Here is an 18362-nt window from a genome sequence, read left to right as displayed (position 1 = left end):
GAATTGGATTTGCATAGGACAATACTCTTCTCAATAAATCACAATTGTGTTTGTTGGAGGTACTTGATGAAGACCTCCATAGATTGAAATTTATTACCTAAAATGTACAAACACAGAATGATGAACATAAGACACAACAAAGCAATATAGGATATATGAAAGGTAAGCCACACCAACTCATTCAAATGCAAAACACTGAAACTACAAGAAACCTGAGATAGGGGCATAATTTGATATAAAATCTGAGCGTGCATTACGAACAACTTTCCAACCAAAGTCTGTACCTTATCTCATCAAACAATGTTTGAGAAATTGAAGTCATGCACCTTTATCAATATTTTGTTTTCCAGTCTGTAATTCAAAAAACTACTAAACAAGAAATATCAAAAAGAGAACATGAAACATAAGATTGCTGAATATATATTGTACAAATTCTAGACATAAAAGAGAGGCTTTTAAACAGATAAGGATTTTTTCAGAAAGAAGATTAGATAAATTATATAGATAATTATGCATTGTGTGAGTAAGTAAAAGCAAATTAAGAGGTCACTATGAAAAGGATTACAAAACTATAATTCACTTTTAAGTAATTAACCTACGTACAAAACGTTTGATTCTTATAAACTAGAGTTGGAAGTGGAATCCAGGGCAAAAAAGAAACAAAGTTAGGTCATTCACCTCCCCTGAGGAAGTGTAAGTAAGTTGCCTGCTAGAAAATCGACCTTTAAGAAAGGAATACAGTAGTTGCAACTAAATATTAAAATGGTTGTGAATGGGTTATCGATAAAATAGAAGGTCTTAAAATAAACAAATTGGACCTTTAAATTACCGAATTTGGCAATTGCAATATAATTCATGTTTTAAAAGTAGTGGGATTTGTTATCGATTTCATTTGACATGCCCAATGTGTACTGACCTGGTGTTATAGGTTTAAAAGTAAAGATTGAGCAAGATTGCAAGGAACTGTAAGAACTGTGACTGCTGTAAATCAGGACCAAAAACAGATTTGCTGGAAAAGCTGAGCAGGTGTGGCAGTATCTCTCAAGAAAAAATTAGGGGCAGCACAGTGGCTCAGTAGTGAGCACTGCTACCTCAAAGCACCAGGGACCCAGGTTCAATTCCACCCTCGGGCAACTGCCTGTGTGGAATTTGCACATTCTCCCTGTGTCTGCATGGGTTTCCTCCCACAGTCAAAGAATGTGCATAGTAGGTGGATTGGCCATGCTAAATTGCCCAAAGTGTTCAGGGATGTTTAGATTAGGGGTAATTGTGGGGTGGATCTGGGCAGGATGCTTTGAGGTTTGTTGTGGACTGGTTGGGCTGAAGGGCTTGTTTCCACACTGTAAGGATGCTATGATGATTATAGATTTTACCTTTCAGGTCTGGTGACCTTTCCTCAGAACTGTCCTCTGTATTGGCAAACATATAGAACAAACACTACAAATACATTTGATTAATCAGCACTGTCAAAAGATATTTTAGTAAACACTGCATTTTTGTTTTTTAACATCTGAAATATACCTTCTGTTGCCATTGAATTGCTGACCTGTGAATTTTAAGGTGATACCTGTTATAAATTTGGCATGTGCCACCGTAGTGCTGGTGTGAAGCAATTTCATCAATGTATAATATGAGGGCTATAGTCTCAATTGACTCCAAAAACAAAGTGGGGTCATACTTCACTGTCAGGTCGACCATGGCTCTAGATTCAGAATTCGATTAATTATAAGTGCAGACTAAGAGTGAAATGATAGTGAGAGAACAATGCAACCCTTGAAAGATGAGCATTATGATGAAACTTGTTTAGTTGCTGGAATGATCAGAAATGAAATGGTCACGACAAATTTGTCCAGAATAGAATCAGCAGCACATTCAGTAGGCCTATAACAAGATCTGCGTAACGCTGAGGCATGCCTTGTTACTCAGTTGATTATAATCTTACAAATGTTTCACAACATCGAAATCACTTCAAACTGATAAAATTCAAAGTTTCTGAGTGAAGTTCATTTCGAGTATTGGGGTTTCATATGGAGCATTTATGAGAGTTCGGTGAAATAAAGCAGAGCCACCGAGGATTGCCAGTTGTACCTTGGTTTTGAAATGTCACAATCTTCAGGAAACCTAGCAGATATACAAGGATTCACCATAGTTGTTTGTAACACCTCTCACAGTAAAACGTTTTCTGTTTGTCATTGCTCTTTGCCAGTTCCTAATACCACAATGATAGGCCAAACCACTAATTAAAATGCCAATGTCTTTATGCATGGATAGCTCAATTGAATAGTAGTGCAGCCGCTGTTATTTCTGTTTCTGCTGGGGATTAATTTGTATACTATGGGTGACATCCTGGCAGGCACAATTAGCCACAATCACTAGGATACAGCAAAAAGTGTTGGAGCCTAGTGTCATTTTGGGATCCTAATGGGTGTGCAGTTATGGAAGTCTACACATATCTTGGAGTGTTTCTGAGGCCTTTTTGGCCTGAAGGTAATCTGTAAAATAGAAGCACAAAAAAAGAATATCTCAAGACAGTGTGAGAACAAGTATTGGGTAATCAACCAGCATGTCAATGAGGGTTGTGATGATAACACTGATTAGCTACTTCAAGAAGTGGAACAAATGAGAGGTGGCCTGTTATTTCGGGAAGATCATGAAGGGCATGACATGAAAGACTACAGCCTAATTTCTAAAGCAGCATCAACCTCATGGAGCACCTAGTCATAATTCTAAGATTTGGCATGCAGTCCAATACATCTACTTATGGCAGTATACATAGGCAGAAGGAAGAGAGCATGGAAAGGAAGCGTTGGGTACTGGAAAGTTGGACCCTGAAGTGTATGAGAAGGAAGTGAGGATGGTATGGATTTGGATATCCATGGCCCACTCTTAATTATATTTATACATCTTATTTCCTGTCCAGAAGTAACATTGAGTTTCCTTTGAAGTGAAGTCACTATTGTAGTATAGAGAAATCATTCTGCCAATCAGTAATCCAGTTAATGGCCAGATGACCTGTTTTGCTGGGGGTGGCATCGTCAGGACACCTGGCATTAAATCCTAACAGCAGAGAGACTGAGAGAAAGTGATTCCACTAGGTTACAAATTGTCATTGGCACAGAAAGAGGAGAGGCAGCCCAAATACCTATGCCAGTGCTTATATTCGTCTCTAAACTTTTTCCATCTTTCCTTATCTAAATCTATCATTGTAATCCTCTTATCTTCCTCACGTTTGTCTAGCTTCCCCTTAAATGCATTTATACTATTTGTTTCAATGACTGTCTATGATACCGTTTGTATTGTTTCATGTGTTTCATATTCTAAATACTCTTTAGTGAAAGAAATTTCTTCTGAATTCCGTTAAATTTCTTGGTGACTGTTTCATATTGATGACCTCTAGATATGCTCTTTCATACAGGAGGAAATGCTTTGTATACATTCTATCAAAACTATTCATAATTTCAAGAACCTCTCATAGATCAGCCTTTAGCACCATTCCCTCTAAGCTACACGGCTAAGCAACTGCTGGACACAGTGATCATGCGCTATGAATGGCTCCCACTTTCAAAAGCTGCTTCCATTCACAAACTTCAGAGGTCCATGCAGAAAGTTACACGAAATATTGCCCCATAATCTTCTTTGATCGAAGAGAACCAAATCCAACCCATCAATCCTTTCCTGCTATGAGTACCCATGAATTTCTGGTTACATCCTTGTAAATCTCTGCACAATCTCACGTGCCTTATTATACTTTGCATAATATGCTGTAGTCTAAGCATAGTCAAACCAAAGTTTAGCATAAGTTTCCTGCTTTTCAATTTGATTTATTTTGCCCCTGTTATCCTGCGACAAAACCTTTAGTGATTTATGCATTTGTACTCCAAGGTCCCTTTGCTCCTCTACCCCACTATGCATGCACCTTCCAAGTAATAAGTGGCATTCTCCCATCGAAAAATACTACGGCATATGTATTTGCATTGGACTTCCATTGCTTATTTGCCGATTCTGGAATCTTTTAATGTCCTCCCATAACATATTGCAGTCCTCTTCAATATTGACTGTAAAGTCGTAATTCAGTATCTTATGCAAAGTTAGAGTTGTGTTTTTGATTCCAAAGTCAAAGCCCTTAGTATACTTTGTGATCAGTAGTGACCCAACACTGATTCTTGGAGAACATTATGTTACTCTTTCTGCCACTCTGATTAACTACCCTCCCGTATTTGGCATTCTAACGTGAACTCAGTTAGGAATCCATTCTGCCACTTGTCCCTTAACTACGCATTCTCCACCTTCATTTGTTAGTCTATTTTGGTGTGTCTTATTGAAGGCTCTTTGAAAATCCACAAGAATTACATGCACTGCACTTTGGTTGTCTATTCTCTGTTACCTCTTCCAAAATTTAAATAAGATTCATCATGCAGGATTTTCTTTTTTTTTTAAGTCTATGCTGACTATTCATTATTGTATATTTATTTTTTCATGTTCTTCAGTTCTGCCCTTCACTAGGGATTCCATTATTTTTTGTACAAGTAATATCAAGATAGCTGATCTATAATACTCTGCGCAAAATCCAACCCTATTCTTAATTATAGGAATTACATTAACTTTTTGCCATACTTCTAGGTCTATATTTTTCCGAACAGACTATTAAATATTTCTAGCAATGTGTATGTTATCTCAAAATATATGTCTGCTTAACCCTCTGAGTTTCATTAATGTATTCAATACATCTTTTTGTTTGTTTTATTTGCACTTATCTCATTGATAATATCATCATTAAATGCTTATGGCTACTTGTTCTATCTCCTTGGTAAGTACAAAATGAAATAGCCATGTAATATTTCCGTCACATCTCTATCATTACATTTGTTATTATCATGACTATCCATTAATGGTCTTGTTCCCATATCACAGCCATTTTTTTTATTAATGTGCCTATAAAGTATTTTACTATGTCATTTTATGCTCCTTAATAATTTAATTTTATAGTTCCTCTTCATATTCAGAATTGATTTCTTGATCATACTCATATGTTCATATTCTCACACCATACATTCCTCTGCTGCCTATGTATTCAATGTGCGTGTTCCTAGATCTGCAATTTATGTCTTTATTCATCCATGAAAGCCCAATCATGTTTAGTTTGTTCTTTGCTTTCAAGAAAATATATATTGCACTCAGTTGAATGCTGTTTCCAATGTTTTCATTATTGCCCTATGTTGTTGTTTGCCAATGATTGGTATCTATTTTGTTTACCCAAGTTCCATTTGAAGTCTGTCAAAAATCAGTGTTCTTCCAATATATTACCATTATGCTTACCACTTTCAAATATGTTAGGTTATGACCACTATTGCCTCAATGTGCCATCATTTTTATTTTTCTTATCTGTTTGGATTCATTTCCCCAATACTAGTAATAGCAATCCAATAGCAAATCTTCACTTGTTGAGATTTTATATTGCGTTACAAGAAAATTTTGTACACATTTAAGAACTTCACACTTCACTCACTTACCTCTTTATATTCTTGTACTATCCAACTGATATCCAGTTTGTTGAAAGCACCCTTTTTTGGCTTAATTTCCTAATGTGTCTGCATATTTCTTCCTTTCATCCATCCATCCATTAGAAGGTATTAGCATAATTGAGTCTGTATTATCTTTTTTATCTCTATCCATATGCTTCTTACTTTTCTGCTTGCTTCTTCTTTTTCTAATGCCATTATTCTTTCTCTAATAAGTTAAGTCACACTGCCTCCTCTTTTTTCTCCTAATAATGTTAAACCCTCCAATGTTTAACTTTTATTCCTGTTCTTTTTTCTGCACCCCTGTTTTGGTACTATACCTGGTTCCTCTTGATGTACGATTGCCTTCAACTCTCTTGCTTTATTATGGTATTATATCCATTGATGTACAGGTATTTCAAATTTTAATGGGATTTATTCTCACATTATTTTTAGACCTGATCTATAGCTCTATTTATGCACCTGTCATCGATATCCTCCCTTACCATATTATTTCCCGTGGTCTTGTTCACTATTTTGTTTACACTTAAGCTAACTACGAATGGATGGGCCTATTTTCCCTGCAGCCTCAGAGGCTGAGGGGTGACCTTATTGAGGTTTACATAATCATGAGGGGCATGAATAGAGTTAAAAGACAAGGCCTTTTCCCAAGGTGGGGAAGTGCGAAACTAGAGCACATAGGTTTAAGGTGAGTGGAAAGATTGAAAAAGGATCTAAGAGGCAACGTTTTCACAGAGTGTGGTGTGTATATGGAATCAGCTGCCAGAAGAAATGGTGGGGTCTGGTACAAACACAACATTTAAAGGGCATCAGGTCTAACATTAAAGTCCATTCAGCCTCTCCCTGTAGCTCAAACACTCCAAACCCTGGCAACATCCTTGTAAAACTTTTCTGAATCCTTTCAAATTTTACAACATCCTTCCTATAGCAGCGAGACCAGAATTGCACACAGTATTCTCATAGTGGCCTGAATAATATTCTGTACAGACACAACATGACTTCCTAATTCAATGCACTCAATGCACTGACCAATAAAAGGCAAGCATACCAAATGCCTTCTTCATTATCAAAAAAATTGAAGATGTTGCAAATTGCACTTATTGGTGGCCTCATGTTCAAAGATCCAATTTAATAATTAGGGCCTCCTTAAATGCCTGTAAAGCAGGGCTATTAACAGAAACTCGAGTGGGCAATTACTTTATTCTGATCAGCTTTGTGGGCAAGACCTGCTTCAAGTGTGATGTTCACAAATTGACACATAACATGGTAGAAACGTAATTTGCTTTGAATGCAATTTGCACTTAACATTTCACAGTCTTTTGTGCCAGTTATACCAAGATTGAATGAATTTTGCTGAAAAGTACAGTGCAAGCAAACAGCACCCATGTGACTCCACAAAATTTCACAGCACATCTTTTTTTAAGGAGGGAAGTTTGACACAACCTATGGTATCACTCGCTCTGGCAATTGAAATACAGCTCCTTATGAGAAGTTTGTGGTCATTAGATACTTGTCATCTCAGTTCCAGATCACTGCAGGAATCACAGAACTATGGAAAAGTTATAGCACAAAAAGAGGCCATTCAGCCCATCATGTCTTCCCTGGCTGAATAAACTAGGTGCCTACACTAATTACACTTCTCAGCATCTTGTCCATAGCCTTTCAAGATACAGCACCTCGGCACAAATCCAGATTTCTTTTAAATGAATTGCATGGACTATAGCAGTTCAAGGAAGCAGCTCACCTTCTCAAGAGCAACTAAGAATGGGCAATAAATGCTAGTCAGCCAGTGTTGCCCACATCCTATGTGTGAATGAAAACAAAAGTTGAGGGTTTTTGCTCCAATAGTGGGCAGCAAATTCCAGCCATCAACCATCCGCTGGGTGAAGAGTTTTGTCATGTCCCTTCTAATCCTTCTTCCATAAATCCATGCCCCCTGTAATTAATCTTTCCCACTAGGGAAGATGGGTCTTTCCTGTCCACTTTATCCTAGCCCCTTATTATTTTGTTCACTGTGATTAAATAACCATCAACCTCCACAAACAAACCCAGCCTAGATAATCTTTCCTCATAGCTGCAGTTTTCAAGTCCTGGCAGCATTCTTCTAAATTTCCTGTGTTCTCTTTTTTGAGCAATTTTCTCTTCCCTGTAATGTGGTAACCAAAACTGTACACGAATTTTCAGCTGTGGTATACCTAGTGCCTCATATCCTTCCAGTGTTATATCCCCGATTTTGATTCAAAACCTCACCCATGAAGAAATGCATCCAAATTCATTCTTTACCACCTTATGAACCTGTACTGCCAACTGTGAACATGAACACTAAGGTTTCTCACCTCTTCTATTCCTTTCAATAACTCCCATTATTGTGTACTCCCTTGCTTTGTTTAGCCTCACACAAAAATGCATAACCTCACACTTTGCCAGACTTGATTGCACTGTCAATTTTCCGCCCACTATACCAACCTATTGGTATTATCCTGCCGTCAACAGGCAACCTCTTCACAATCAACTACCTGGCTAATATTTGTGTCATATTAAGCTTAAATAATTAATATGCACAACAAACAGCAAGTGACCCAATGCTGAGCACCACTGGAAATAGATTTCCATTTGATAAATAGTCATTGAATGTTATCTTAAATTCCCTGTCATTGGGTCACTTTTGGGTCTGATACACCTTATCACAATGGCTTTTATTTTTCTGACCAGTCTGTTATTGAGGACCTCTAAAATCTATGTCCAACATTTGTTGCATTCCCCCAATCAATCCTTCTTGTTTCTTCCTCAAAAATTTCTATTTTTGTCAACTAAAATCAGGAACTGACAATCTTCAACAATAGAGAATTTAACTACCACCCGTGATATTCAATTGCATTTTAATTGTTGAATCCCCAACTACCAACATCCTGGAGGTTATCATTGTTCAGAAATTGAACTGGACTAGCCACATAAATTCTGTGACTGCAACAGCAGGTTAGAAGCTAGCAAACCTGCACCCATATCCTGATTCAGGAGTGCCTGCTGACCATCTACAAGGGACAAGTCAGGATTGTGATTGAAATCTCCCCACTTGCATGGCTGAGTGCAGCTCCAAAAATATTTAAGAAGCTTAATACCATTCAGGGAAAAGTAGTCTGCTTGACTGGCATCATATTCATAAACATTCACTCCTTTCACCACTGACACAGAGTGGCAGTAGCCCATACCATCTATAAATTGCACTGCAGAAATTCACCACTGCTCCTTAGACAGCACCATCCAAACTCATCAACACTACCATCTAGAGGCATATGCTTGGAAAAATCACCAGTTCCAATTTATTCTATAAGCCATTTGCTATCTTTCGCTCACGAACCTTCTCTGTAGCTGTAACACTATATTCTGCATTCTGTTCTATTACCCTGATGAAATTACATAAGGTATAATTTGTCTGGTTAGGATGCTGTACAATACTTTTCACTGTATCTCAGTACATGTGACAATAATAAATCAAATCTGGACTGGAAAATATATCAAAGGAGCAGGAAATCTGAGGTTTCTGGTCGAGACCCAAAACGTCAGTTTCCTGATCCTCTGATGCTGCTTGGCCTGCTGTGTTCATCCAGCTCTACACCTTGTTATTTCAGATTCTCCAGCATTGGCAGTTAGTACTATCTCTGGAAAATATATCACTGCTCCTTTGCTGTCATTGGGTCAAAGTCCTCCCTAACAGAAGTGCACCTACACCAAATGGGCTGCAGTGATTCAGGAAGCCACTTACCTTTTCAAAGCAAATTAGGCACGGGCAGTAAATGCTGGCCCAGCTAGTGAAGCCCATACCTGTCAAATAATAAAACAAAATCAAGCAGACAGCAACTCTGGTTCATTGCAGAATGTAAAACAGCGCACCAAGCAAAGCTGAAAGTGTACAATCAACTCAGTAAAGCTACAGCACAGGTACATGCACTAAGCAGTGGAAGTGACCTCTGAACAGCAGGGCTAAGCAATTTCACAGTTAACAAATCAGACCAAAGCTGTGCAATCCTCCTACCAGATCCAATCATGAATAGTGGTGGTCATTTAAACAGCCAATAGGATGAGGAAGCTCCATGAACACCCCCAACTGCAACAATGGTGTTACTTAGTAAATGAGGGTAAGGGACAAAGCTGAAGTGTTCACAAGCAGAGTCAGATAAATTTGCTGAGTGGATAATCCATCTCAGCTTCCTCTTTAGTAGATGCAGATCTTTGTCATGTCCAGTGTGCTCAGCTGTTCCTTGATATCATGTAACATGAATCAAATTAGCCAAAGACTACGGGTTGTAATAACATTCCAGCTGTAGTACTAAAGGTTTGTATTCCAGAAGTAGCTTTGCCATGAGACAAGCTGTTTGTATATAACTACAACACTGGCGTCTATTTGATAAAACGAAAAATTGCCAGGTATGTCTTGTGGGTTCTCCAGAATAATGTTCAGGGCTCAACCATTTTCTGTTGCTTTATCAATGTCCTTGCTTTGAATATAAGGTCAGAAGTGAAATGTTCACTGGTGATTGAAAAGTATTCAGTTCCATCAACAACCCAGCGTATTAAAAATCTGTTTCAAATGAGCAGCAAGACCTGGAAATCCCTACGGCTTGGGCGGAAATGGGGTTAATAACATTTATGCCAAATGAATCTTAAAATCTGTGGTGGGAAAATTGTTGGAGTTTTTAATCAGGATAGGAAAACTGATCACTTTGAAAAATTCCAGTTAATCAGGGAGAGTCAGCCTGGATTCATGAAAGATATGTCATGCCTGTCAAACTTCGTAGAGTTTTTTGATGAGGTGGCAAATATGGCGGACAGAAGTAAATCAATGGATGTTGTTTATATGGACTTCGAGGTGTTTGAAAAACTCCCACACAAGGGTCTGTCAGCTAAGGTCATAGCTCACAAAATTGAGGACAAATTACTGACATGAATAAGAAATTGACTGAGTGGCAGGAGTTGCAATAATGGGTAAGTATTCAAATTGGCAGGACATGACCAGTGTTGGCCCACAGAGATCTGTGTTGAAGCCTCAATTATTCACAACATTCATTAGGAAATTGTATAGTGGCATTAAAAAAGTCAAATATCCAAACTTGCTGATGACACAATTTGGGACAGCATTGTACAGTGTTGATAACACCCATCAAATTACATGGGATATTGATAGATTAGGTAAATGGGCAAAGCTGTGTAAGATGGACTTCAGTATAAGCAAGTACAGGGTTATCCATTTCAGACTAAAAAGGGAAGATCAGGTTTTTTTAAGAAAGAACAAAGTTAAATGCAGTGGATGTCCAATGAAGTTTGCGTTTCAGGAGTATAGTTCTTTAAAATGCCACTAACAGTTGCTGAAAATAGTCAAGAAGGCTAGTAGAATGCTGGTCTCCATATCTAAAGAGGTGGTGTGTCAGGATGCAGATGTAATGCTGCAGTTATACAAAATCCTAGTTAGACTTCACTTATAGCACAATGTACAGATCTGTGCACCACATCTTAGGAAGGATATTTAGCCCTGGAGAGAGTTCAACACAGGTTTACAAGAATGATGTCTGGACTTTAGGGTTAAGTTATGAGAAGGGATGAGACCAATTAGGTCTTTATTCTCTAGGATTTAAGGTTAACGGATGATCTAATTAAGGTTTTCAGGATATTAATAGGGAAAGACAAGGTAGATAAAGATAAATTACTTCCAGTGGTTAAAGATTCTAGCATTGGGGGTATAGTTTAAGAATTAGGGCAAGGTCATTGAGGAGAGATGTTAGAAAGCACTTTTACGTGCAAAGAGTAATAGAGTTTTGGAACTCTCTTCCTCAATTGTTTAACTTAAATCAATTGTTTAACTTAAATCTGAAATGAACAAGTTTTTATTAATCAAGGGGTATTGTCCCAAGGTGGACACAGGCCACAGATCAACCATGATCTTATTGAATGACGGAATAGGCTTGAGGGGCTGAATGATCTACTCTTCTTCATACAGTCCTACAGGTGTCAGGCAATGATCATCTCCAACAAAGTGGTTATAACCAACTCCCCTGGGCACTTAATAGAACTATCATATTCAACTTTCCCCACCGTCTACATCCTGGGGATCATCATTGAACAGAAACTTAAGTTTACCCACCACAATTACGGTGCGGCTGCAAGACCAAGTCAGATGCTAGGTATTCTGAGACCAATGATTCATTTCCTGTTTCCCAAAGTCTGTTCATTATCTACATAACAGTTAGGAGGGCAATGAAAGACTCTCCATTTGGTGGATAATTAGAGTGCCAGCAACATTAAAGAAGCTCAGCACCATTCATCACATGACGATCGTTTTGTTTGGCATTCTATCTATTACCTTCAATGTGTACAGCCTCTACCACTAGCACACGGTGGCTGTATCTATGAAACGTATTTCATTCAGGCTTCATTGATAGCACTTTCTAAAGAGACAATTTACACCCAACTAAAAGCACAAGGGTGATGATTGAATTGGAATCGTGTCAGAATCCAGGAACCCTCGACCAACCAGCAATTCGGTGTAACGACACCACATGAGCCGACACAGCTGACGGACTTGGGTTGCTACACCTTCTCAAGAGCAACCATGAATAAGCAATAAATATTGGCCTTGCCAGTAATGCCGAGAAGTTAATGAATAAAAATAGCCGATGGGTCTTCTGCCTATTGTAAATTGCGGCCAGGAGACGGCGCTCTGTAACTGCAAATGACTACCAGTCTTTTAAAAGCTCTATGTTTATTCTTTCAAACAAAAATGCACCATTTCGCGGGTAAAAGGAGTAGCGTAAATCAGAATTTCAAACAGTACTGAGCCATTTCCCGGCATAGAGACAGCGGATATGTTTCTGTTTTCGAAGAGAAAAGGTTCCCACACAGGAACCGAAAGCCAATGGACAACAAACATTAGCAGTAATCTTCAGTAATCCCCAACTCAGGCCAAGAGATCGGCGCACAAGATATACTGGAGAGTAAAGAATGAACGGGTTGGAATGCGTTGTCAAAAGGCGGAAGGTCGTGCAGCTTCAGGATTTGTGAACTGCTCCCCACGACTGGGAGTTTGATGATTTGTCTGAGCAAAATATCGATACGTCTGGCATTGAAAATACCGCCGCCTCTGACAGCGGAAAGAAAATAAAACTACATTCGGCACACAACATAAATCATGACCAATGTGAGGGAAAGCGCCCGTGCAGATTGATGTTAAACAATAATCCTTGCAGTTCGGGATGAAGGTTCTAAATCGGGGTAAGTGATGGCTATTCACTTAGATATATAACATTAATCGCGTTTTTAATTATGTCTCAAGTCCCAGTTCGTTATTTTGAACAAATGTTTTGTCATTAAGGCATCGGTATTACAAAGTAAATACTATTGACAACATCGAGCACGGTTATGTAGCAAATTTATAAGGATAGGCTAAAGTGATCTGTTTGCGTCTTGATAGATTCTAGCCACTACAGGATATAATAGTTCCTGTATTACTGTGTAAATTACATTGGAATTGTGTATCATATAGTTTTTTTAAAAAAACGTTTTCACCTGTTTCTTTTTCACAGAGAAAACGTCCCGTTGACCGTTCATCATGACTGGTTATCATGACAATTAACTAGGGCAGTTTCACAAGAAATAAAAGCATACGGTAGATGATCACTTTCAAGTGCCTGCGATACTGCTGCACGAATGATCTGCATTGCCGTAAACAGGACAGGCAGCTTTTCGCCTGGTCAGAAACAGAGCAGAGCGGGCGGTGCAGACTAACTAAGGTACTGGGGGAGACAAGAAAAGACAAGCTGAGAAACTGTCAACATTGCGTTTCATATTGATTGCACTAATGGGCTGTTTTAAGTCAAAACACAAGTACGCGGTGCAGAATGTCAACACCGCAGAGCTAAAGAATAGTCAGCAGTGTGACGCGGCTGAGGCTGTGATGGTCGAACCCAAATCCCTACAAAGACGCGAGGACGCGCTGCTGGGGAACGCTGCGCTCCTGGATTATGCACAGCGCCTCTCCGAGGACATAGTCAACACGGCAGTGAAACACTGGCTAGAAATCGAGAGCCGATACAGTGACATTCCTTACATTGAAAGTGATGTTCCTTAAATCTCCAGCGCTGGCACCTCCCATCAGAGAGAAGGGGGGGGGGGAGAGAAAGGGCGGGGGGACGGTGGGTCAGTACTGTTGGAAAACACGGAGTTCCACTGCATTCGATGTTGAATGGCACCCGCTGGCAAAACTTCTTTTCGTACGCTTGTTTTTCCATCTGTTGAGTGGCGGCCAAAGTACATATTCCCGAAGAGCATTCGGAAAACTAACTTTAATCATTAACAGAAAAAGAACAATTTTAGCGCCACAATCTGAATTTGGCTTTTTGCCATGCGTATGGGAACATTCTCCATGCCGCCCTAAACGAACATACACACACACAATCCCGGCTACATTGTTTATGTGCTTAGTTTCGGAGTTGGGCCGATCTTTCAGATCTATCTATAAATAATTTAAATAGCTATAATTTGAGTTAGGCAAGGCAGATATTCAGAAATTCAAATTGGTATAAATGTCACGGAATTTTTTAGAAATTTATTTGTTCGCAAAATAAAAATGTGCCTACGGCTAAACAATTATGTATTTCCAGGCAATTTGTATGAACATGGCCAGCGTTTTAAAACAAGGAAATCAGTAAACATTTTATGTGGAGACGATTGTCTCACGTAGGAGGGAGTAGGAATCCCATTGCAGTTCTGTTTAAATATGAACGGGTGCGGCCCTGCAACATTTAGAGCTGAAATGCCACAAATGTCATGCACACTAACGTAGATTCTAATGAACGATATTGCACATTTTATTGCATCCATTTTGAAGAAGCAGCCAGTTGCTACGCCAGGAATATGGTCATTCTTTCAAACTTGGGGGAAACTCATTTCAAATAAGTAACTTATGCAAGGACAAAATTTTTTGCCACGTGTTAGAACAAAGACTACTATAACAAATCAGTATAATTGGTAAAGCCTCAAAATGAAACTTGTGTCCAGCTTACCACGTCCATTATCATTTCAATGATTAACTTACATGGACGTGAACACCAGACAACATATCGCCGAACTCGTGCTCGTAAGAATCACTATCGTGTTCAGTTAGTGGTTTATGACATTGTGAGGGGTAAAGATAAAGTAAATGGCAGGTGCCTTTTCCCCATGGTGGGGAGGCATAGTTTGGAAGGTGAAAGGAGAAAGATTTTAATAAATTATGAGGTGCATTTTGTTTTTACAAGGAGTGGTTGGTGTGCGGAATGAACTTCCAAAGGCGGGTGAGGGTGGATGCGGTTTCAGTTACTACGCTTAAAAGATATTTAGATTATTATTCATGTAGTTCAGGGTGGAGGGATGTAAGCCAAGCGCAGGCAAGTAAGACTAGTTTAATTTTTGAGCCTCGCCAGGACGGACGGGTGGGACTGAAGGGTCTGTTTTCATGCTGTACAATGCTATGGACTTTATATTGGGAAAGAAAGCCATACAACTGACGTCTCAAATACACTAGTCTCGGATTTCTTTTGAAGTCAAAACAAAAATGTATCCTTCATTGTACAAGTGTTGTTTTCTTGTAAGACCGTCTTGGCCTGTGCAGCAAAACTGACCCAAAAAGTTACACTTACCACCTCATTCCTCTATAGTTATATTTCAGGCATTGACCTATAGTATATAACAAGAACATATTTTAGAAAGAAAAATAATTTAGATGTATAGTGTACTATTCCCATCCCTAGGACATTCCCCTCATCTTCATAATTTATTATCTTTGAAATGTAGTATTGTTTTGGGCAAAGGTAGCAGCCAATGTTTGCACAGCAACATTTCACAAATATCAATAGCATACATGGAGTTAATTTAGTTGGAGGGTGTTAGGGGATAAATGGTGGCCAAATTGTCTTGCAGAACTCTGTTTTGAAATGAAATGTCTATTGAATATACATTCAAAGCTTGTAATAAGGCTGGAATTCATGACCATCTGACTCAGAGTTGAGAGTACGCAACCAAGACAAGTTGACAGTTTGATTTAAATTGAGTATTACAAATGGTTAAGTAGGAGTGGTTAGCACAAGGGAATCAAGTGACGGGGAATGTGAAGCCAGCAGCAAATTGGTCAAGGAGACCAGAGACTGTAACAAAGAAGGGGGCAGGTGTGAGCAGCAAGTGGCTGGTGGTGAGCAAGATGGTGACAATGCAGAATGTAAAGTGGATAACAAGACAGCAAACAGGTGGTAGTGACAATGGACATACCCCTGGTCCACTGACGTGTAGGTGTACAACAGTGATATCTGTGGCATGGATTTCCACACAATGGCAGGAATATCTGTGAAGAAAGAAATCTTTACTTTTATAAAAGAGTAGTCATTCTTGTTTTGGTCTTTGGGGGAAAATATCTATGACTCTCTGCATGGATAATATTATACAGGATAAAAACACAATCTTTACGTACATGCTGCAACACAATTTTAGTGACAACCAAACCATTATGTTCTAGACAGTCATGGTGCCAAATACCTAAAAAAGAAACAAAAACTATCATGTCTATTATCTTGTTAAGTCAGATATTACAGGCTGGATGCTTATGAAAAGCCATTTTCAACTTTAAAATCATGTTGGCTGTAATTTCATGATTAGTGTACAAATATCAGATTTGTTATTCAAAAATAACTTCAGTCAACACCAGAAGTTGACTACAAGTATTTGGTTCTGCCCCCTTCATAATTTATGTGTCAGCCACACCAATTGCTGATAAATGTTAATAAATTGTTTACTAGAACTGAATTAAATAAATTAAACATTTTGTAGAAATTTAAAACCAAAAATGACTTCATTACTCAAACTATTCTCCAAAGAATACAGTCAACTAACTTGCCACAAGTGTGGCAATGACTATGTAGTGATGTATTTGCAAGTGGCAGAATTTTTCACAATTATTTTGTGTACTTTTTACAATGGCTAATGCAACATTTTTAACGTACATTTTTAATTAGCTTCTACAAAATTTAGAGATGTTAAAAGTGAAATTTTGATTTGGTCAATTATGATGAAAAGATATTCACAATCCTTCGAAGGATTGATATTCTAAAAAGATCAAAACAGTATACAATAAAAACTATAAATAATTGCAGAAAGCAATGACTAAGTGTCAGTTACATATGGTATTCTAACCAGGTGTGCATCTTAGCGTGTGTACAGATATTGCAGTAGACCCATTCCAGTTCTAATGACATCTTCTGATTAATGTATTAGTGCCTAAATTGTTTTTACATTAAATAAACAAACTTGTAACAATTTGACAGAAAAAAACTTTTCACTACACTCTTGCATTAATTGTAAAGCTGGAAAGATACTTTCAACTAGCTTTGTTCCAGAAGCACAAATTTAACCATATTTCAGATATAAAAATAGATTGAGTTATTTACTTTCATACTTTAGAGGTTAAAACACATTCTTCTGTCCACTGATCAATACATCATCTTCAAAAATGTTTTATTTGCAATGAAACAATATTTTGATTTTTAATGCTTTGTTCTGTTAAAAAAAATCATTTGACAATAATCAATAGCTCCAGCCTCCCATCTGTTAATGTTTCAACTGACCCTCTTCTCATAGAGAATTCTTAAGTCTGTGGTAGACTAGTTCATTGAAGTTTTATTGTTTGTGCTTTTTGTAAATGCATTCCATGCAATGACTAGCCATTTTGAATTTAATGTGTCTGTTAATGAAAAAAAAGTGTAAAAACATGTTTGAACATTGTGGTTGAATTCTTTGCTTTAAAATGAAGAAATGATACATGTCAAAATGTTTTTTAAAATTATTTTTAGAACATTGATTCTACTTACCATTAGGTTTCAAACGTGCAATTTAGTTCACAGTTTGAACATTTGGTTGTTTTGTTTTAACCATGTAAATTATTCACTGGTATTTTTGTTCTGGTTTTATAATATAGAAAGTTTAGTCAAACAAGTGATTTTCAAAGTTATTAAAATATATTGCGTGCATTTTATGGTTCCATTTATTTGCTGTTTTGTAATTTATAAATCTAGTTTTTCCTTTACAGAAAATACAATCAGAGTTCTATCTCCAAAACCTGGCAAATTCTAACACCTATATCTATAATTACTGAATTTTCTGTACAGATTACTATGAATGATAACTACCACAATCACTAAATTCCACTGAATAGGCACAGTAATAAATGCAGAAAACTTAAAAAAAGGAATTCAAAACTTCTAAATGGGGAGTCATTTATAAAGCCTGAATAGGTACATTCTATTTTTTAAATATGAGAAACTGGAATTTTCACTATTGCTTTTGGGAAATGCATTTATAAAATAATCTTTGAATGTAATTTTGATCTCTTGTTTGGGGGAGGGAAGAAAGAAAATAGGGTAAGAACCAAAGTTTAAAAGTAGCTTAATAAAAACCAAACCCCCCCCACCCCGGTCTCTATAATAATAAACTGTCTGCTTAGATTTGGATTTTCTGGGGAAATATCAGTGTTGGTCGCCTACGTGACATTATATAGCATTACTTTTGTTGCAAATTATCTTCAGAGGAGAATTACAATGTTGGCTAACTCTGCCCTGTCTAACATCTCCATTCGCAAACATTTTCTTCCTAGTGTTATGATCCCAGCTGATGGCACTACCAGACAAGTCAGATCTCAGAATGAAATCTGGTTTAGTTAATGCAGTGTTTATTCACTGAAACATAGTCACACAAGACTGAAGAGTTTCTTTGATAGCAGAAGTTTATTACATAAAATTCTGTTCTATTCTAAAAGACAAAACAAGAAAC

At 37.8% G+C, this 18362-nt stretch overlaps 1 protein-coding gene across 1 annotated transcript in view; it reads right to left on the bottom strand.

Annotated features, from left to right (window-relative positions):
- The window catches only part of mstnb (myostatin b), a 45730-nt gene extending 31795 nt beyond the window's left edge, over positions 1-13935 (bottom strand). The window contains exon 1 of the mRNA XM_059647168.1: positions 13618-13935. Coding sequence (XP_059503151.1) covers positions 13618-13798 — 181 coding nt within the window. The 5' untranslated portion in view covers positions 13799-13935. The remainder of the gene's footprint in view (positions 1-13617) is intronic.
- Between the last annotated feature and the right edge of the window lie 4427 nt (positions 13936-18362).

Source organism: Stegostoma tigrinum, chromosome 7 (assembly GCF_030684315.1).
Source record: "Stegostoma tigrinum isolate sSteTig4 chromosome 7, sSteTig4.hap1, whole genome shotgun sequence".
NCBI classification, from domain to species: domain Eukaryota; kingdom Metazoa; phylum Chordata; class Chondrichthyes; order Orectolobiformes; family Stegostomatidae; genus Stegostoma; species Stegostoma tigrinum.
This window is presented reverse-complemented; position numbering and strand designations above follow the sequence as displayed.